This window comes from Bactrocera tryoni, chromosome 1 (assembly GCF_016617805.1).
Source record: "Bactrocera tryoni isolate S06 chromosome 1, CSIRO_BtryS06_freeze2, whole genome shotgun sequence".
Classification (NCBI taxonomy): Eukaryota; Metazoa; Arthropoda; class Insecta; order Diptera; family Tephritidae; genus Bactrocera; species Bactrocera tryoni.
This window is the reverse complement of record NC_052499.1, coordinates 4,776,882-4,798,692: the sequence shown is the minus strand read 5'-3', so window position 1 is coordinate 4,798,692 and position 21,811 is coordinate 4,776,882. Positions and strand designations below refer to the sequence as shown.

The window sequence follows — 21,811 nt, the reverse complement described above, 5'->3', positions numbered from 1 at the left end:
TTGTAGAAATAAAGTGGTTTTTATCAATCGAATATATTGCGGGTAAGGAGAAAATCTAACGCCAAATTTTGCGCGTCGCTGAGTTATTATACTATTCCTTTTCACGAGTTTTCTCACTATCAGTACATTCGAAATTTTGAAAATGCAGCATTTGGGCTTTCTATTGGTACTAATTACTATTACACCCGATTACGGGGTGAAATGAAATATCTCTCTGAATACAGTTTGGAAATGTGGTGAAATTCCCCAATACGGACACCTCCCATAAATAGACGAATTTCATGAACACAAGATTTATTCTCGAAATTTGGTATAGATTATTTTATAAGGCAACACTGTAATCTCCGAAGAAATTGTTCAGATCGGTTAACTATAGCATATAGCTTCCATACAAACTGGATAAGCTTCGGTGCAAAAGTTAACGTTTTTTCTTGTTTTAATTCTTATTAATTTGTGGAGTTTTATGACAGTTTTGTGAAGAACAAATGCATAATGATTGCAGTAAACAAATTGACTTGCACTGGAGTCTCCTACAAGCGGCGTTTCAACGGAAAAAACTAATGTAAATTTTGAAAATATCACATATATGTATATAATGTATTGTATGTATACAACATTTAAAAAATTATAACTTCAGATCATTTTGTGACTGTAAGAAAATATATTTAATTAGAAGCTTTTCCCACACTCGTATATGTGGACAGCTTCCATAGCCGGACATTAGCAACATCATTGCGGTGACTCTTGAACAAAAAAATACAGTATTTCTCGAACAACTCCTGTAAAGTAAAAATAGAAAATTTACCAAGTGTCGATGTATTCAAATATCACATATATATATATTTTATTTTTGCTAGCGGGCTACACAATTATGTCAAAAACTTTAAAATTTTTATTTTAAATTTTTTCCTCAAAAAATAATCGTTATTTTTGTACATTTTTTTTTTTGCTTACTCACACACAGAATAATAACTATGCAAGAGAAAAAGCTTACTCTTCAACTCCTATTGCGTTATAGTTATTTAAAATTTTGTAAGCGAAAAATAAAAATAAAAAATTACGATTATTTTGTGAGGAAAAAATATAAAGTTATGAAATAATTATTAAACTTAATTTTTTGAATATTTCCTCATAACTGGTACGGCCCCTGGTTATCTTTATGTATGTATATTAGCTATTTATGTATCTATACAACTATATCCAGTCACGCTTTGCTGTGGCCATGGTATACTACATAAAATTAAATTAAACTATTCCCAAACCTAATAAAACTTCCCAAACTGAAATAAAATACTTTTTAAACTTTAATTAAAAAAAAAAACTATTTTGTACTGAGACAATGTTTAGCAACACTTACCTATTATGAATTATTATTGCCGTAACAAGCGGTCCACATATTTTTGTTTTTGTTGGTCAAGCCTTCTTTATTTCTCAATTCGAATTTTAAAATTGTTGATTTCAATCATACCATTGAAATGTTTCATCTTTATTTAAGCAACTCCAGCTTTTACATTTATTTATATTTATTTTCATATATGTATGTATTTTTGGGATTTTCGTTTATTAATTTTAATTAGTACACATTCACTGTCTATTCATGCTTTGCATTTATGCATTCAAGTGATTAGTTGTATTGTATGTCTGTATGTGTGTGTGTGTGTGCATCCATTGAGGTGTGTTTGTGTATGTGTCTTTGCATTTTATGCTTTCTTTGCATGTTTTGATTACATATGTATGTATGTATATGTATGACCTTGACAACAAGTTTGCGGAATAACAGAACTTGATGACAGGCGCAACAAAACTATTTGGCCTTTAATTTTCGCGAGTTGCATGTCAGTTTTGGGGTTTTTGCTTATTTGCACACAGTTTGATTGGTCCAAATAAGCAGGTTGTAAAGTGTTAATGGCGTGTAAATTGATACTTTTGCATTTGTATGATGTCCAAGTGGTTGGAGTGTATTGCATAAAATGGCTAATCTGTAAAAGTTTATGTTGTTGTAATTGGAGTGCGTGTGTTTGTTGTTTATGTTGGATAGGGCGATTAAGAGTATTACCAACTTTGGTTGGGTTTCACAATACCATATATAAAAAACTTAATAATAATTATATGAATTAATAACAAAATGAATTCAATTCGATTGAGTCTCACAGTTTGGTGTTGAAATACATCTACAATACAATACAAACGTATGCATTCATATCGGTAATAGGAAATTTATGAATTCGCATACATTCAAATGTACACTTGTGATCACTAATATAATGAGGGAATACGATAAGGGATAAGCTGACATTGTTTGCTGCATAAATCGTGATGAGCGTGCATCATCTATGAAACTTATTGGTTGGACATTCTAATTATGAAATGTATGACCACTTGCTAAGTGCGTTAATGTCGATATTGTATGGGATAGTTGTGGACATTGGGTTTGTTTTCAACAAAACGTTATAACCAGATTTCCTGCGAAACGATTTGCGATGACGGTATAGATTAAGAAAGTTATAAATATAGTATACAATTGAAAATAATAACATAATTAGTTTGGTATTGATTGCTAAATGAGCTGCTTCACGTATGGCTATAAACTGTGTGGAAGAAATTGGCGTAATTGAAGTAGTGATTGGGCATGGAATAGCACATGAAGGAGTTTTTGTTGCAAATTGTGGTGTTTCTATGTTATCAGTGTCTTTTATTTTGTTATTGACTACTTGCATGGGGGGTGATGCCTTCTCAATTATGCCAGAGCCAACCGATGTCTGCGGGAAGGCCGATTTGTTGCTAATCATTTCTGATGAGCAGATATTTACTTTTGTTGTTGAAATTTCACTACTATAGGTGACGGGGGGAATGGGTTTGGTGTTTATGTTTATGCTCTCGGTATTGTTATTGTTGTAGTAATTGTAGCATGAAGCATGTCTATAATAATTGATGTAGTCATACATAAATGGGTGTTCAATGGTGTGCTTTGTGTTGATGTTTGTTTTGTTGTTGATGTTGTTGCTCACATTGAATGTCATAGCATTACTATCATAATAATTGCTTATCATATTCATATTCATATCATTGATAATAGTAAATTGTAGTATTCTTTTAAATTTATGCTTATTAAATGTTTTCTTTTGAGATTTATGTAGTATTTTTGCTGTTGTTGCTTTTGGAGTAATTGCGGTTGTCGTTGTTAACCACGACATCGATATTGCATTCGACAGCGGTAATAAAAATGACAACTCCAACGACTCTGATGGCAACGACATTATTGATGACGATGACGATAATACAAATTGTATTTGTATTTGCTTTAATTGCTGCATACTTATTAGTTGTTGTGATTTAATGTTCTGCTGGCACTCTAGTTATTTCTTCTTCTGTGCCTTCTCGGCGGCTTTTGTGACTTTACCCGAGGTTGTCTCTTTAAAGGTGACCGACTTAATGACCCCCACAGCGACCGTTTGCCTCATGTCGCGTACAGCGAACCGCCCGAGCGGTGGAAACTCTTGGAAACTTTCAACGCATAACGGCTTGGTTGGCACAAGCATAATAATGGCCGCATCACCGGATTTGATAGCTTTCGGATCAGTTTCGGTGGTCTTGCCAGTACGACGATCGCATTTCTCTTTGATTTCAGCGAATTTGCAAGCAATATGAGCGGTGTGACAATCCAAAACCGGAGTATAACCATTGGCAATTTGGCCAGGATGATTAAGAACAATCACCTGTAACATACAATAAATATCAATAGGTATTTATTCAAATGATCACGCGACATAAACAGAATTTAAAAATAATTCACCTGAGCTGTAAAGTCAGCGGCGCCCTTCGGGGGGCAATTTTTAGAATCACCAGCTACGTAGCCACGACGCAACTCCTTAACGGAAACGTTCTTCACATTGAAGCCCACATTGTCACCGGGCAAAGCTTCGGAGAGTGCCTCGTGATGCATCTCAACAGACTTTACTTCAGTTACCAAATTGACCGGTGCGAAATTCACCACCATACCTGTGAAAAATTTGAAAAGTTGCATCATATAGCTTCGGTACTTGCTGAAAATCGAAATTCAAATATGAAATTTATGAAATACGCTAACTATTCGCTGAGTACATACACACGCAAGCGTATCAGTTAGCAAGTGAACGCAAATGAGAGCATTTGCGGTTGCTTCGGCGTTGCCCGGACACGGAACCTGCATACTTCCAGCAACTATCGGACCAGCACAAAAATATGCAACGAAATGTACCGAGTTATGCAACAAAAGAAAGTACAGAATATATGTATGAATGTGTGTAAGAAACGAGCACCAGCGACCCACTTTTGCAACTTCGGTTGCGCTCTCGACAGTTGCAGCAACAGCTTTCATACTCAATTTCGCACCCACACAACTCAGTCCACACATATACACACATATGTTGTTTGTATAAACATGTGGCAACCATATCCGGTGCCTGCGCTTGCCTGCAAATTAACACATACGCACACACATACACTCTTTCGCTTAGCCAATGTGGCTCAACTACGCTGCTCTCATTTACCTGGTTTCAGTATACCAGTTTCCACACGTCCCACTGGTACCGTGCCGATACCGCCAATCTTGTAGACGTCTTGCAATGGCAAACGCAATGGCTTGTCGGTGGGCCGCTGCGGTGGCATTATTGCGTCCAACGCATCAATCAAGCACTTGCCCTCCACTTTACCCTCTTTGCGTTCCACAGTCCAACCCTTGAACCAAGGCATCTTCTCAGATGGTTCAAGCATATTGTCGCCATGCCAACCGGAAATCGGTACAAAAGCCACCGATGCTGGGTTATAGCCGATCTTCTTGATGTACGATGAAACCTCTTTTTTGATTTCCTCATAGCGTGCCTCGCTGTACGGCGGCTCGGTGGAATCCATCTTATTCACACCAACAATCAATTGCTTAACACCCAAAGTGAATGCCAATAGTGCATGTTCACGCGTCTGACCATTCTTGGAAATGCCAGCTTCGAATTCGCCGGTACCGGCCGCCACAATCAATACCGCACAATCGGCTTGCGAAGTACCAGTAATCATGTTCTTGATGAAATCACGATGTCCAGGCGCATCAATGATGGTCACATAGTATTTTTGCGTCTCAAATTTCCACAAAGCAATATCAATGGTTATGCCACGCTCACGCTCGGCTTTCAGTTTATCTAAAACCCAGGCATACTTAAATGAGCCCTTACCCATTTCCTGAGCTTCCTTCTCGAATTTCTCAATCGTACGCTTATCAATGCCGCCACACTTGTAAATCAAATGACCGGTGGTGGTGGACTTACCCGAGTCGACGTGACCAATCACGACAATATTAATATGAGTCTTCTCCTTACCCATCTTGTAAATTTAGGCTACAAACACGCTGATAGTCTCAATGCCGGCGAGATTTCGTTCTGTTTAGCTGTGATTTGACCGATTACACTGTGAACGCTACTACGCTTCAGGCGGAAAAAATGTGCGAATAAAAAGTGAAATATAAATCGTAAGTAAGTGACGGCATTCGCTAAGGTATGAGTATGAAGTATGCGAGTACACTTGTCGTTGAATCGGCAAGTTGAAATGAAAGGGTCATTGAAGAGTGTTTGGGAGTTTTGTTGGTGAGATGGTGAGTTGAGAATTGAGTGCACACCGGATAGTGGACGGGAGAGGGTGTAGGCGGGGACATGAATATGCATACATATATATATATAGGTATATACATAAGTTAGATATACAAATATATACTTCAGAAAGTTCTTATGCAGACTTACTTGTTTGATGCCGGCTTTTAAGGAAGCAAATCGAATTTCCTTTGTCCGTACAAAAGTCGAAAGTCAAAGATTAAAGAAAACTCTGCAAAAAAGTGTAAATTTTTAGTTTTCAACAAAAAATTGAACACGCAATGCGTTGAGCTGAAGTGAGTTGGGGTAGGTTGGGCTGAGGGTGTGGGCTGAGTGTTGGTGTAGGTTGAAATTTCATATGTATGTATGTCTATATTTTAATTATTACGCATTTTTTAATTTTCTATCTTTACACACACTCGTCTAACGGTACAGCTTTAAAAGTTCATTTTCCCAGCGATTTATTAAATGCAATCACGGCTTTAGACTATCACCTCACCACCCACTGCATATACCGCACAATTTCCAAATGGAAAATTGCTTCAACAAACATTAATAAACACATTAAATTGTTTTTCAATAAATTTTTGCATTTTTTGCAATAAATTAGCAATAAATTTGAATTTTTTAACTACAAATCGTCCGTACTTGCTTGTGACGTAGTGCAATTTTCGCTGCCTGCACGTCTATGCACCGCTACAACACAATCGAATGTGCAAAAGTTTCGTCTTTTCTCTATATGAAAAATCAATAACCATCTCTGGCGATGGAGTCATATGTCTGTACTCCAACCAATCGGCCGCCAGACGCGACCACCGCAAACGTTACCCGGCCCAATTGCACATCCCCAAAAATATGCATAGCATGTGGACGTTGGCTGGTTTGAGTGCAGCGAAATATGAAAGAAATGCCAGCAGGAGCGTAAGTTTTTGCCGGCGGTAGGGGTATGTAGTGTTTGTGCGGTTGACGGGAAGTCGTGTTGCGGCATCGGCAGCTGGGCTGCAATGGATTCGTATCTGCATTGGAAAGTACGTTCGCAGTCGTGCCATCCAGTTGTTCGTCGGTTTGTCTGTCTGTATGTCTGTATGTCTATTTAACCAACATTTTGCAGTCGGGAATGCTTTCGACCGCATGCTCTCAGCTTTTCACTTGCAGCACGAGCTGTGCAGTAGATTAGGTTGTTGGGGCATTATGAATCAGATGACTACTCAGTTGCGTTCGACTAGACAAATATATTTACTTGTAGTATAAGTTATAGGTATAGGTATATTTGTGCGCCTATTATAATATATATTTTTGCATTTTTCTTGCTTTTTTCAATATTTTCTTTCCGTGGATTTGTTTCAAAAATCAATTCAAGTGCTAAGTGGATGTAATATGGGTTTGCACGAGTGTACCACATATGTATGTATAGAGAAACACGTATGTACATATGTTTGAAATTTGAGACCCAAGCAGAAAAAGTTAAGTGTGGAGTAGCTGTGCCGCTAATATGTTTGGTCGCGCTTGTTCTTGCATTTACAAGTATGTTGTGCTACAGATGTTTTCCGGAAAATAAGGGATCTAGAAGTTTTAGATAGACCTAATCGGCTCATGTGTTTTATGAGAAGCTTTCTCATTTCAGAATATTGCACAGGTTTTTCATGTTTCAGCCCGGTAACCTACTACAGATCTAACTTTTTAAGGTTATAGGCATAAGAAAGTCGGATAAGGTAGAATCATGTAGGACTGAAAATATCAAGTTCTAAGTAAATTAATAATAATCTTGAATGCTTTGACGTGGGGGTCCGTATTTGGTAGAGTACAGGTTTACCTTCAAGCTTCTTGTAAACCTCATGGGCCTACAAATTGAACCTGGAAGTCTGACCTGCTATACAATCTGACGAACCAAGGTGTAAATTCATTAAAGCTTATTTACATAATGCAATTTTTACATGGAACAGCTAATGATGTGGTGTGAAAAATATTCCAATAAGCACCTATGGTTTTGCTTGCAAATTGCTGTTGTAATGGCAACTGCATTCCTGTGATAGCTAGTGCCTTGAACGTAAAAAGTAACTTGGTAGTTAGTACCAGTATGTAAATATATACATATACATACATACATACATACATATGTATATATATAACTGAGAAAATAAGGCGAAAAATATAAAGCTAAACATTGTTGAGCTCAGTTCAGAGGAGCTCGATGCTTTCTACCGTAAAGAAGTATGTACTTGTACGTACTTATTTAAAAAATGAACAACTTAAAAAAAAGAGCTTAAAATTTCCGCAAATTTTGCTCGCATGGCCTGTATGAATACACGTGAAGAATGTTTTACTCTTAAAATTCTTATATGTATGTACATATGTATGTATATATGCATTGTATGTAGTATTGCTGTTTTGTCGCTGTTTTTTCAATAATGATGTGTAGATATGTTTCACTGTGGTGACATTTTCTCTATTTAGTGCAAATTACTGGGCGTCAGTAGCAGTTTGTTCCCTCCTGACGGTTTCATTGCATTGAACTGCGTAGATTTTCAAGAATTGTGGGAATAATTGCATGCAACGAGGATGTTTCTTTTTTATATACAGAATTAACTGTAATCGCATATGTGTATGTGTGACCATATGGTGTAACGCATAATCACATACATATGCACATGTAATGCATTTGTTGCACCACCAACCGGCCGGTCAAAAGAATTATTAAAGATTTTCCCACAGAAGGTTAGGAACTACAATTAAGAGAACTTAGTTAATCCTTTTTGTTACTAAAATATTCATGAGCTTGCGATATTACGCTAGGCGGTTGCAATATTATTAAAAACTTAATTACTCGCATCAGCGAAATGCTTAATAAATTCTGTAATTGTATAATATATGTACATACATATCTGGATGTACATATGTACATATATTAAAACCAAGACGTGGTTGTACATATGTACATACTATATACATACATACGTACTTACATAGATGAGTCATAATTTCGCATGTGTGTGTGAGTGTTTAAGTTATTTTAGTCGATACATATATGAGCCTTTTTCCAATTTAAAAAAAACTCTGTTTCTGTTGGGATAAATTCTGTTTCTGCTTATACCAACAGAAACAGATTTTAAATGTTGTTCTTTGGCTCTTCCTTTTCTCCATCCATTTCTTTTTCGTGCAAAATTATATTAAAAAATTGCTTTTAGAGATTTTTAAAATCTGCTTTTGGAGTACACCAACTGAGTTCTTATGCAATTTGATTTCCGTGTCCAGAAGAGTTGGTTTTAAGTTACAGGAAAGGACACAAATTTTTATTCGACAAAGACTGCCAACTCAATAGCTTCTTCCTGAGATATTTGGGTAAAGTTTTTTGTTGCTACAACAACACTTTTTTTATTTGAAATTCTGCAACTTAAAAAAGCAAAATGATTCATGCATTTTTACTACACATAAATAAATGCATGTACAGTTAAATATGTACATACGCCTTATGTACATAAATATGTATGCACTCAAGTTTTGGGTTATAATTTATGCAATTGACTAACGTAATTTAAGTAGCTTAATAAGGGTATATAATAAAGTCAACGATTTTCCGCATTTTTTAATGTTTAAAAATTAGTTATTTCATACTTTTTGAAGTTGTATGTCACGCTTTAGTTAAATAAACAATTTTAACGGAAACTGTGGTGAATTGCGGTGCTGCAGATCGATGTGAGGAGTTAACCACTCTATACAATATTTTATGCACTAACATCTAATGTGAGCCGCTTGGTACAAAAAAATTTTGGTTCCATTGCTGCGGAATTCTCGAATGTCCTCATTGGAGTGGCTTTGAGGAAAACTTGATAGCTGCACCGGCCGGCGTTGGGATTATCATTTTTCAAATTGATATAACGCTTTACTTATAGCAGCGTGATACACATTTTTGTAGACGATTTTTCAAACACAGATTTTCACAAACATTTTGAATTGAGTAAAGAAAATAATACCGTTTTCAACTTACCCAATATATGTTTGCTATTTTTTTGCACAATTTTTGGAATGATGTTCAAGGTTTTGAATGTAATTTTCAGATTTTCACAAAACGTTAAAAATTACCTGCCACTTACCTCGAGCACAAAAGACGGAAAGGCCGATTTTCACAATGGCCCTGATGCACATGCGCTGGAATAGTGCCACCACTACCATTACCAATCTCTTCACCACCATAATCACAGGCCATAGCACATTTGGCTAACCAAATCACAGTTTGTGACTGTATGTGGTGCATATACCCTTACAATAGACAATGCTGGGCCCAACGTCATCCTCATTCGAGTGGGGCACGTTAGATGAGTGCATATGTAGACATGATATACGTCGGTAGGCAGCATGCAACGAGTGAGTGCACTAGCTAGTGCATATTGCGCCCTTTCACTAGTGCAAGCGGGAACAAGGCCGGTTTCCCCCCCATATATTAGATTATCGACATACATGTCTCATATCTGTTATTCGAGTGTGTTGCACAGAAGAGACTGCAAAGTAAGTTTGTAAGGTTCTTGGCGGGTAATGCGCAGCGGTGAGAGAAATATTCGCATTTGCTGCTAAAAATATGCAGATTGCATCAAGCACCTACCAAAAAGAGATGCTAATTCACAATACACCCTCCTTTCATAGTAGGGTATCTTAAGAGGGTAACATTACAGCAAAATACATAAATATAAGTCGCTTAAACTATAATTTAAAATCGAATTATATCTATTTTGAGTTATTATAAAATTTATTTAAAACTAACCCTTATTTTACTAAAAAATAACTGTATTTTACAATTACTTCCATTCACTGTCTGAATCATATTCATCCCACGCCGGTTTTACACCTGGCTTTAAATTTCTTTGTTTCAAATATTTATCAAACTGTTCAGGTATAGACATAAATTTTTTTATTTTCATCCGGAACTGTTTCCATGTCCATTGTAAGTAATTTCGTCTATCTGCCACCATATCTTTGTAGTTGAATTTATACTTGTCCAGAAAGTAACTCAAATGGTCTACAGAGTTTTTAGGCAACCTAAGAAAAAATCAAAATTAGAAGTATATATCAGTAAAACGTGAGTGCAAATATATATTTAAATTACCTTAGGAGCTTTTCTCTAGGCGCGGCTGCGTCCGCTTCTAATTGTTCTATGGCATAGCCTCTTGGCCGATCTGTTATTTTTTCATTCAGTTCTTCATCATCTATTTCTTCTTCAATAAAACCGTTTACTATTTTCATGGTTTTAAGACGGTGTTGTTTGAAATTTGGAATTGGTACCGCTTTATTGGGATCAGAAGAAAGACCCAATTCGTGGAAGTTTTTATTACGCTTTGTTTCAATCCAAAGTTTCTTCATTTCAGGGCTGTAAAAAAAAATTTTGTTTTGATTATAGCACAGAGGAAAATTACAAATTAACACATTATTATACATACTCTTTTATTTTCCCTGTGGATTCCCGAGTTTTTCTCATAGTTTTTCTATTGACATTGTAGCGATAACGCTTACGTTGATGATTTTTGCGAATTTTCATTATTTTCTTCTAATCAGAATGTTTATTTTTATTAATAAAAAAAATTAAAGCACGACTATTAACTACACGTGTTTATTCCCAAAAGTTTTTTTTTGACATTTAACCGTAGTAAACAAAAATAAAGGATTGATCACAGTATCTTGTCATATCATGCTATTGTGAATGAAATAACAATTATTTCAGTGCTGCCTTTCAAATTAAACTCATTTCTTGATTTAACCCAATTGCTAAACCAAATATAGCCTTAATAATAATAATATCTTTAACTATAAAATTAATGATATTGCCATCACCAAGATAAGTTTATAACATTGGAATATTGGTTTGTTTCATATCTTAAGGAATAATATAACTGAGGTTGTACAATAGTTGCAATAAGTATTCTACTTCAATTGTGAACTGCTCCTAGGCCGCCGGCTTTGTAAAACAGCTGTACAAGCTAAAACTACAAACAATTGTATTTTCTAGTTATCTTCGAGAATTGTGAAAAATTAGGAAACATGCGTGATATTGAGATTTTAGATCCCAGAAATCTAGTGAAGAATCGTGAGATACTTTACAGACTTATTATAAGGTAAGTAAAGAAAGTTTTACACAACTTTGGCATTTACATTTGTATTTCCCATTCAGTCAGTTGATGTACGATGGACTGGAGAAGTTTGCAATGGAACTTTCCATGTTAGTAAAAGCAGATGAATGCGCCCCCAGTGAACGCTTATTACATGTTATGATCGCCGGCATGCAGGCTACTACCGAAAAACCAATTGCACCCAAGGACGACGTTCTACCTGGAATTGATTTAGAATTTGAGCCCGAGGCATCCGCACTTGCGCCCGAACCGGCTTCATATGAAACTGCTTACGTTACTTCACATAAGCAGTCTTGTCGTGCTGGTGCATTTAGTCACGATGGTACACTCGTTGCCACAGGCAGTGTAGACGCAAGTATAAAAATTTTAGATGTTGAGCGCATGTTGGCTAAATCGGCACCAGAAGACATAGAACCTGGTCGTGAACAACAAGGACATCCCGTTATACGTACGCTATATGACCACACAGACGAAGTAGCTTATTTGGAGTTCCATCCCAAAGAACATATACTTGCATCCGGTTCAAGAGATGGTACCGTAAAACTTTTTGATATTGCCAAACCTTCAGTGAAAAAGGCGCATAAAGTCTTCACTGATTGCGAACCTGTAACCTGCTTGTCATTTCATCCCACCGGTGATTATATGGCAATTGGCACAGAACACTTTGTTTTGCGTGTCTATGATGTACACACATCACAATGTTTTGTGAGTGCCATACCGTCGCAGCAACATAAAGCAGCGGTAACCTGTGTGAAATTTGCACCAACGGCGAAGTTATATGCCACCGGCAGTTTAGATGGTGCAATAAAAATATGGGACGGAGTCAGCGGACGCTGTATTAATACCATACCCGAGGCACATGCGGGCGCAGAAATTTGTTCATTGGAATTCACCAGGAATGGAAAGGTAATGACAATAAAGCTGAACTGTAGACGTTAACAGCTAATAACTAACGAAAAATCTAAATTCAAACCTAAAACGAGCTTTGATAAAATACCGTTTATCACAAAATGTGTTATAATTGCAACAAAACTGTATTAGCTGTATCGAATCTTTTCTCCACAGTATTTACTTTCATCTGGAAAAGACTCACTGGTCTATTTATGGGAGTTGTGCACCAGTCGCCCAGTACAAACATACACCGGTGCTGGTACTACTGGCAAACAGGAACACAATACACAGGCAGTATTCAATCACACCGAAGATTACGTGCTCTTTCCCGATGAAGCCACCACTTCTTTATGTTCGTGGAATTCTCGCAACGGTGGTCGCTTGAATTTAATGTCACTCGGCCATAATGGTCCAGTACGTTTTATAACACATTCACCTAACTCCCCGGCATTTTTAACATGCTCAGATGATTTCCGTGCACGCTTTTGGTATCGCCGTTCAACGAATCAGTAGTTTGTTTTAATAAATTAGTTTTTGCAATTCTTTCCGTTAATGTTCGGATATATATTATATAAGAATTTCATTTATAAAAATATAAATAATAATGAAAAATTTCACAAAAAATATGTTTTCAATCACCGTTTAAAAAAAACGATTAGTGGACAACTTATACGATTTTGAGATAATTTGCTTACAATATAAAAAAATCGCAGCGAATTATTTCCTTTTTTACTCACACCCATGGCTTTTTTAGCCATACCGTTAATAAAGAAAAATGAAATAATTATGTATGCTTGAAATAGGTATGAAGGCATAAATTTTTATTATGTATGCAAAAGTCTTGCAATTTCTCAGCCCTAAACTACATTAGGTGACAAAGATTAGTTACAATATTAAATAAATCTAATGTACATAGGTAGATACATTTTGATATTTTCGTGCTGGCTTAAGCCTTGAATTGCCTAATTAATTGAAAGTGAGTTGGAAACTAGCTTTTTGCTAATAAAACTATCACTGGAAAAAGTCTTGAGCATCTATTTTATCATACATACTAAAAAACTTTTAAAATATAACTTCCAGTGAATAGTACATACATACAACTTTCGATGAAAATGAAATATGTGTTTTTTACATGTTTCACAATTGAGCGTGGCGTAAATCTATAAAATTTGTAGCATAAGTCTTGCGTTTTAACTTAATCTATTTATGTGTAAAACATATGCGATATTAGCTGTTGAGTATTAACTTAAATACATGAAAAATAATATTTACAAATAATAAAGTTAAATAAAAATACAATATATTAAGTAAGTTTCAAGTAGCTTGAGAAAAGATCACAAATAACAAACATTATCCGGAAAATTTGCTAATAATATAAAATTTGGTTTAAAAATAAATAATATGTGTAAAAAAACATACAATTTTATAGCCCAATTTAATTTTTTGTATTCCCAATCTGCAATTATAAATTCAAAAATGAAATTTTAATAAATTTGCTTTAACGAATGGTGGCAAAAATACAAAAATGGTTTATTTTATTTTGCCAGCTTTTATGAGTTTCGTTGATTTATTATTATAATTCACAAAGACTGTACAATTTCTTTTCATATTTTATAGTTAAAAGCAAATGTCAGTAATAATCAAAACGTTTTTAAAAAGTTATATATGTAACTTGGTATGTTAATATATCCAGCAAAAATCTGAAAACTATTATTTTTTAAAAGATTTCGGTTGGTGTTTAATCATATATGTACATATATGTACTCAAAAGAAATATTCAAATTAAGAGGTATAACTATTGGAGAATTTTCGAAAAATCGTTTTTTGCGCTTAACCATTACTACTTCACTGTTTTATGTTGATTCGTGGTAAGGAAAATTGCAAAGGATATTAAAGGTATACAGCAAGTCAAATTCCAGGTCAACTCGCATTTCTCAAAACTTATTTTTTGCCATAGGCGAGACAAATAACTTCGTCAATTTTTTTCGTTCGACTTCAAATTTTAGGAGTATTATTATTTTTAGAATTAGATTTTGCATAAAAGTACATACGCAGGGTAATTTCGATTGATTCAAAACTTTTTTATGGCTTTTTTATTATGAAATTGACTAAAAATTTAATTTTTATGTTCAAATGCCTATAATTTTTGAAGGAATCAATATTTAAAAATTTCCCTATGTATTATACTTCTATGAATATTCTTAGGAAGATAACCGAGGTTTTTTTATTTGCTTCAAGATGACAATTGTGTTTTATTATATTCCACAAAATTAACTGAAAAACATAAATTTTCATCAGCTGGAGGTTGAAACTTGATAGTGCTTCATTAGTTCTGTGACTAAATGAGTATATCAACGAAAAAAATTAATGAAACTGCACACGATTTTATAACCGCTGGAGTGGCCATAACGCTTAAATTAAAACAGGTAATTCATCATAATCAAAGAATTTTTGTATTTCTTGGTAATGAAATACAAACATATTAACAAGGCTGCGCCAATAAGTAATTACATAATAAAAATAAAAAAAATAGCACGAGTTGAATAAAATATAAATATTCAACAGAAATTGTTTAAGAATAAAAAAATATACTGACACTTCTCAGACTCAAATTTCTAGAAAAATACATGTAATGTAATTCGGGTCCTTTTATATATAAAAACGCGTTTTCGTAAGTGTGTAGTGATGTTCAATCCTTTTTCAGAGTGTTTTTCAGAAATCAACAAACCTAAAAATGTATGTATGTACATATACTTGTGAAAATATGCATATATGTATAATATCAGCTAATATTTCTGTAGAATAATATTTACTATGAACTTGATTAAGACTAAAACTCGTATTTTAAGGCTTTTAAGACTAGGCATAAGAAAATAAGGAGCAGTCATTGTCAAACGAAACTATTTAAACCACTAGCTTAGCAGTCTGCCAACGGCAATCGACTATTTTAGTGTTGAAAATTTTCAACACAATACAAAAGACAACTTTTCATATAATAAATTAAATAAACTGAGTTAAATAAAATAAATAAAAGTGCATGAAAATTAAATTTGTAAGTATAAATTACAATTTAAGCTAATAATTGCAACAATATATGTATGTATGTACATACATATATGCGCACGCACATACATTCACATGCATGTATGCGCCTAATTTGAGGGATAAAAATGGACGGCTCTTAGAATATTTACAAATTAAATGCTTGTAAAATGTTTAAACTTATGACTAAATATTGCTTAAAGTTTTCATATGAATATAATTCTTTAAATTTGTATATAATAATAGGTATATGCATCAAGTAAATGTATGCATAATGGTTTTAAGGCCTTGTTTGTGCGCTTCATAATTTTTGTTTAGATAAAATATTCAAAATATTTAAATTAATATGTACATACATATATATATATATAGCATATGTACGCAAACTTGTAATCTCATATTTGTGCCAAGTTAATTGCTTGTGTATTTTATCAACATTTTCTTCTACTCTAGCTATTATCACTAGTATTTCGCTTTTAAATTAGCATATATGTAAACTAGTTAACTACATTAATAATATTTATGTATCTAAGTATTTAAGTAAATGAGTCGATTTTTGTGCATTATTTTATAGATAAGTCAGACTTTTCAGTTGCGCGTCCATATCGACACAACCATTAAAGTTATTATTGTATACTATTTCTTGCACTTTGCGGCCTACCAAAAAAAATAAAAGTTTGAAACTTAATAAACATTAATGTGTTTTTAAACACATTGATTAATAACTATTTAGTGGCATTTTAGTTAATTTAAACTTAATTCACCTCTTCCAGTCTTTGCGTTATGCGTTTCGCCTGCAAAACGGACATATTTGTCGATTTTGTTACTACAGCAAGTGCCGATGGCGCTGTGCCATTTCTTGGCACGGACATGATTGGTTCGGGTGAGGGTGAAGGTGAGATCACAATCTCGTTCTTGATGGTCAATTCATTCTGCGATTTCAGCAGGGCCGCTGCTGCGTTTGGCGATGTCGACCGCGAATTGCCACGATCCCGCGGCGTTGTATTGACAGTACTAACACCATTGCCCAAGTAATCCTCCTGACCGATTGCTCTTTGTTGTTGTTGCTGCTGCTGTTGCTGTTGTTGCGCTGCGGCGCTTGCGGTAAATATAGCTGTTTGCATTTCTTCGGCCGTTGCCGCCGTTATTAAATAGTTTAGTGGATTAAAGCTACTGGTGTCGCGTGCAACGAAATTCTCATGCGCCATCTTTAGATGGTTTTTCATCTTATCCGGACGTGAAAACTCCTTGCCACACAACGTGCAAGGAAACACCTTGCGCACCTTACCCTCGTGATACAGAAAGGCATGCCGCTGGAAGCTGTATTTGTTCTTGAAAGTCTTTTGCAAATCCTCTTTAGCACACTCGGTGCACTGGTAGACGCCCTCATTGATGCGTGCATAACGGAACAGATCGAGTCCACGGACCGACATCTCTGTCAAGTGCTCGGCTTGATCGTCGATTGTGGATTGTGCTTTTCGTCGTATGCGCCGTCGCTGCGCCGGACGACGTGTTGTGGTGCCTGTACGCGCATTTGTTGCTGTTATTGCTGTTGTGGTGGTTTGTGCGCTCACGGTCTCATTATCAGGTCCATCGCCGATTGTTATTGTTGTTATAGCGACAGCATCATCGTTGTTTTCATGCGATATGTCATTGTTTTTGTATTCTAGACCGGCCGTTTCATCCGCTAACGTTAATTCCGGCTCCGATTTATCAGTTTGATCGAGTATGAGATCCATATTTGTGGGCGACATGCTGTCTTCACGTTGCAATTCTTGCTCGAGTAATTGTGTGGGCTGTGCGGCTGCTGTATGTTGCAGCAGTTGGGATTGTGTTTGCGACTGTTTGCCTTGTGATTGCTGTTGCTCTTGCGTGGTTGTTTGTTCTTGCTGTTGTGGCTGTCGAAAGAAATCAGCAGTGGGCTTTAGCATCGGGTTCGCGGCCATGTGTAACAAGAACTGGTGGTGCAAATTATTGGCAGACGGTGGCTGTATTGCATTCGGCGTTTGACGTTCGGCGACACTTGCCAGCGATTGTAGTGCCGAACAGCTAAAATCGGCGCTACTAGTGGCCATTGCTTCGTTTGATGCATTATTCGATATTTCCTTTAAACCAGCGCGCAATTGCTGCTTCAACAGTGAATTGGAGTTCTGAGTGCTACTCTGCTGTTGCTGCTGTTGTTGTAGCGGTGAAGCAGTTAATTGCAGTGCATTACGTACTTTCAGTCCCAAAGCAGTGGGCAGATGCGTTGCCACCTCTTGTGGTTCATTAAATTGTAGCAGCGATGTTTGTGTGACGACAGATTCATTTGCATCCTTTTGTGCTGGTTGTTGCTGTTGCGGTTGGACAGTAACTGCTGGTTTCATCAAGCCAAAGAGTCTTTGTGATAATTCGGGCGATGCATTTATAAGTTGCACTAAAAGAAGACAAAAAATAGAAGAAATATTAAGAAAAATACTCATATATGTATTTAAAAGTATTGTTTTTTGTTAAGAAACCATTTAAAGAATATTCAAGTAGTTTAAATATTTTCATTAATTATAAAATTAAAAAAATATTTTTATCTTTTTATATTTATAAATAATAAGAAATTAAATTATAAATAAATGAAAAATTAAAAATTACCGAGTCAACTACCTGAAAATTGCCTCATATTTAAATTAGCACGGTAAAACAAAACTCAAAAACCAACCATATCTGCTATAAATTTTAAAACTCATTCGTTTGTTTGTGTTTTTCTTTTTTAGTGCAACAAAATTCTTTATTAATTATTATATTAATATACATATGTATACATATATGTATGTATGTATTTATATCTCATTTCATTCTATAGTAAATGTATGTATGCATATGCTACAATATAGCAATAAAAATAGGTTTTAACCATTGAAGGAGCTGACGTTGTGAGGTTTTTTTTTATTCATTATCATTGATTATATTAGTTTTTAATATTTGTTATTAATTAACTTGTTATGAAATTATATACTAAATTGCACTAGCTACCTCTAAAAACGATGAAGATATATAGTAAATATTAAATATAAGATAAATAAAAACTAAGTATTTTGTAAATGTTTGAATATTTTGTATTTAGAATGTTAAAAGATTACTCTTTAAAGTTCGTAATATTATAATTGTCTTACGTTGATTTGTATGCCAAAAGAGAAATGTTTCGTATTTAAACAAATATTACTATTTTAAAGCATTTTTTGCAAAACAAGATTAGAAAGGTTGAAAGGTTTTAGCATGTATATAAATAGATTTTACTACTGTTTTGTTGGAGATCGTTCGCTACTACGTTATGCGGTTATTAAACATTTTTCCGTACTTCAAAGTTGCTTCCGCTTATATGGATACGCGCATACAAATTGAAGAACATTTTAGGAAAAGGCCTCAGTTGTGTTTTTAAGTTCACATTTTTATTGCAATTAACATTTGATATTGGTTTTATTTTTTGTAAATATTTATGTAGTATATTTTCGTTTGCAATATAAGTGCACTTTTTGTTCGAGAGCCGACTACTGTTTATATTGTCTTTATAACAGCAAAAAAAAGGATATTCACATTGTGAGCGTTCAGCTGCTGGTTTTTATTCGCTTTGTGTGTTTATGTGCATAAAAATGTACTCTTTAGTTTAAATATTTAAATTATTAATTATTGTATTTGTAGTTCTTTGGCGATAATTTAAGCCTCCGATTTAACTGTATACATATTATATGCAATACAATACATATTTAATATTATATATATAAGTTATATACATTTATACGCTAAATATTTGCTCTCTAATTTTTTCGTTTAATTATAATGTTTTATTGCTGTTTGTTTATAAATAAGATATTTTTTATATTTTGACATATTTTAGTGTGAATAAAAATACAAATATTTATAGTAAATTAATGTTCTAAACATAAATAATTGTTTTTATTAACAAAAATTGCGTGAATCCCCTTACAGAATTCGCATTAATGCTACATTTTAATGTATTTTATTTTAAATTAGTTTTTTACCTCAAAAGGTAAATTTATTAAATATAGTATTAAACTAGCTTCATTTGAAGGCAACAAGGTAGTTTTTTTTTTGTTTTTTTTTATTCATATAATATTTAATATTAATTTATTTTTACATTTAATATTCATTGTAAATATTTTAGCGTTAACAACACGTAAAATTAACTAAGTGTGTAAAATGTGAATTTATTTATTAGGCTTATGTGTATGTGTCTATCGGTGCTATTAGTTGGTTAGCGTCGAGTGACATGTAGTCGCTAACATGCGGTCCGATTTATATATGTATATATATGTATATACATATATATGCAATTATGTATATTACTAAACTAAAAAAAGGCCACTTGCATTTGAATGCCACCAAACAATTGTATTATTGTGAAATATTTTATTTTAAATAAACTAAAATTACAATAAACCATTTAAATAAATAATAAAGAAAAATATATTAATAATAATAAATTGCACAACTTATGTTTAGCAAAGAATCATACAAAGAGCGAATGGCTTAAATATCCAAAATTTTATTTGGCCGTTGGAAAAATCAAATGCAGATAACGGTCAAAAGTTCGATAAAAAACAGAATCTGTGAAGTTTTGGAGAGCAATTTTGTGAAAAATAATTGTAAGCCAAACATACAAAATAATAATTTAAATATTTCTCTTTAAATGAAAATCTTACAAGTGCTGCGTTTTGGTATCTTTAAGATGAATTTCCCAAGCAAGCATAATTTTACGGTGGCTCAAAAGCCTTCTCTAATTGTGCATAAAAACTTTAAACTCTTTCGGTGCTTTTGTTCACTTCAACTAGCATTAAACTAAAGTTCTTCTTTTAAATTCATGTAAGTGTGTATGTTTGAAATTTTTGGGTTACGCTCAAAAATTAAAAAAAAGTCAATTAGAAACAAATAATTGTAACTAAATTAATAAAACAAAAAATAAATTGCCATTGCAGTTAAAATTACAGCTAAAGAAAATATAATTACAAACAACAAAATATTACATTTTGTCAACGTTTAGAACGTTGTCAACTGCATTTTAAGCAGTTTGGAAATCAACGAATAAAAAAATGCGCAAAATCTTATGATTTGCTTTGACCATAGAAAATATTTCACGCATTTTGGAAGCCTATTTATTAGCCCAATTTGTCCTTGACATACCTCAAATATTTTGTATTGCATTTACGTACTACTTGTGTCCATAGCATTTACAATTCCAACTTTGCGGTTTGTAAAGCCGACCTTTGTATAAAGATGTCGGTGTTTTAGCCTAGTCACAATCATTGCTTTAATTTTTCCAGCAACGTATACAGTCCGCATTGAACAAATGGATTTATACAAATTTATTTGTATGTAAGAGTACCCCAACACCCTTTGTTATTGCTAGTCCGGTTGTTTTTTTTTTTATTTTATATTTAATAGTCTCTAACAAGCTTTAGGCGTGTTTATTGCGCAGTCGCCGCCTCAGGCAGACGTCCAGCACCTAACGCTAACGATGTTGTCGACGATGTCGACGAAGATGAGGTTGACGATGCTGCCGATGCGATCGCTGTGGACACGCCTGTTGCCGATTGATTTGAACATTGCGTAGACAAATCGGGTGGCGTGGGTGTAGACGCTGTCGACGCAGCTGCCGATTGTGGTGCTGATGAAGGAGTTATGCCCACGGCGGCTGCTGCTGCCACTACTGCCGAAGCGTTGGCCAACGCTGTTGAGGGATTCTCGATTTTATGTATGATCTTCACGTGCGCCGTCATATTATCCTTGCGTGTGAATTCCTTGTAGCAGAAGGGGCAGGGATACACTTTCACGTTGCGTTTATGTGATGTCACATAGTGGCGACAGAAGTTGCTAATGTGTGTGTAGACGCGAGAGCATACCTTACAACGATATGTATGCTCGCCCTCTTTGGTGCAGTAATCGCGGACGGAGCCTTCCGTTTCGCCTGCTGGCAGCGCACCACCCGATGTATTCAGTTTGGTTTTAGCCGAAGGTGAGGAAACGTTGGCGGATGTGGTAGAGTTGCCGCTCAAAGCGCCCTTCAATTTATTCGATTGGCTGGGTGTTTGAGGTGCATTCGAATTGGCGCCAATGTAATTGACATTGAACATATCCACATAATCGCTGGGGTAATTC

General features: G+C 34.7%; 4 protein-coding genes across 13 annotated transcripts in view; 1 reads left to right on the top strand and 3 right to left on the bottom strand.

The window, feature by feature from the left end:
- Positions 1-1,449: 1,449 nt before the first annotated feature.
- LOC120766448 (elongation factor 1-alpha 2) lies at positions 1,450-9,689 on the bottom strand. Of its 6 annotated transcripts, none has more exons than XM_040091958.1 (5): positions 9,601-9,689; positions 5,766-5,847; positions 4,530-5,448; positions 3,794-3,999; positions 1,450-3,716 (listed from the first exon to the last, which is right to left on the bottom strand). In XM_040091958.1, the coding sequence occupies exons 3-5, from the start codon at positions 5,350-5,352 to the stop codon at positions 3,357-3,359; spliced, it is 1,389 nt and encodes a 462-aa protein (XP_039947892.1). In that variant the 5' UTR covers positions 5,353-5,448; positions 5,766-5,847; positions 9,601-9,689; the 3' UTR covers positions 1,450-3,356. The 6 variants fall into 6 exon arrangements, with proteins under 6 accessions (XP_039947892.1, XP_039947891.1, XP_039947890.1 ...); XM_040091957.1 differs by lacking the exon at positions 9,601-9,689 and adding an exon at positions 6,264-6,367 and having other exon boundaries at positions 4,530-5,453; XM_040091956.1 differs by lacking the exon at positions 9,601-9,689 and adding an exon at positions 6,264-6,367.
- A 653-nt stretch (positions 9,690-10,342) lies between these two features.
- Positions 10,343-11,245, bottom strand: LOC120779843 (nucleolar protein 16). Of its 2 annotated transcripts, none has more exons than XM_040112210.1 (3): positions 11,045-11,245; positions 10,721-10,974; positions 10,343-10,653 (listed from the first exon to the last, which is right to left on the bottom strand). In XM_040112210.1, the coding sequence occupies exons 1-3, from the start codon at positions 11,140-11,142 to the stop codon at positions 10,406-10,408; spliced, it is 600 nt and encodes a 199-aa protein (XP_039968144.1). In that variant the 5' UTR covers positions 11,143-11,245; the 3' UTR covers positions 10,343-10,405. The 2 variants fall into 2 exon arrangements, with proteins under 2 accessions (XP_039968144.1, XP_039968141.1); XM_040112207.1 differs by having other exon boundaries at positions 10,343-10,646; positions 10,714-10,974; positions 11,045-11,243.
- A 211-nt stretch (positions 11,246-11,456) lies between these two features.
- LOC120766534 (cleavage stimulation factor subunit 1) lies at positions 11,457-13,207 on the top strand. The gene is made up of 3 exons (XM_040092105.1): positions 11,457-11,716; positions 11,773-12,637; positions 12,797-13,207. Exons 1-3 carry the CDS (start codon positions 11,643-11,645, stop codon positions 13,133-13,135), a joined length of 1,278 nt encoding a protein of 425 aa, XP_039948039.1. The 5' UTR covers positions 11,457-11,642; the 3' UTR covers positions 13,136-13,207.
- Positions 13,208-14,050: 843 nt separating this feature from the next.
- The window catches only part of LOC120768024 (protein tramtrack, beta isoform), a 46,519-nt gene continuing 38,758 nt past the window's right edge, over positions 14,051-21,811 (bottom strand). For 3 of the 4 annotated variants that reach the window (XM_040094508.1, XM_040094499.1, XM_040094519.1), the window contains 2 exons: positions 16,429-18,080; positions 14,051-14,078 (listed from right to left, as the gene is read on the bottom strand). In XM_040094508.1, coding sequence (XP_039950442.1) covers positions 14,058-14,078; positions 16,429-18,080 — 1,673 coding nt within the window. In that variant the 3' untranslated portion in view covers positions 14,051-14,057. Of the gene's footprint in view, positions 14,079-16,428; positions 18,081-19,600; position 21,811 lie in introns of those variants that run through there. The other variant, XM_040094527.1, reaches the window with a different exon arrangement.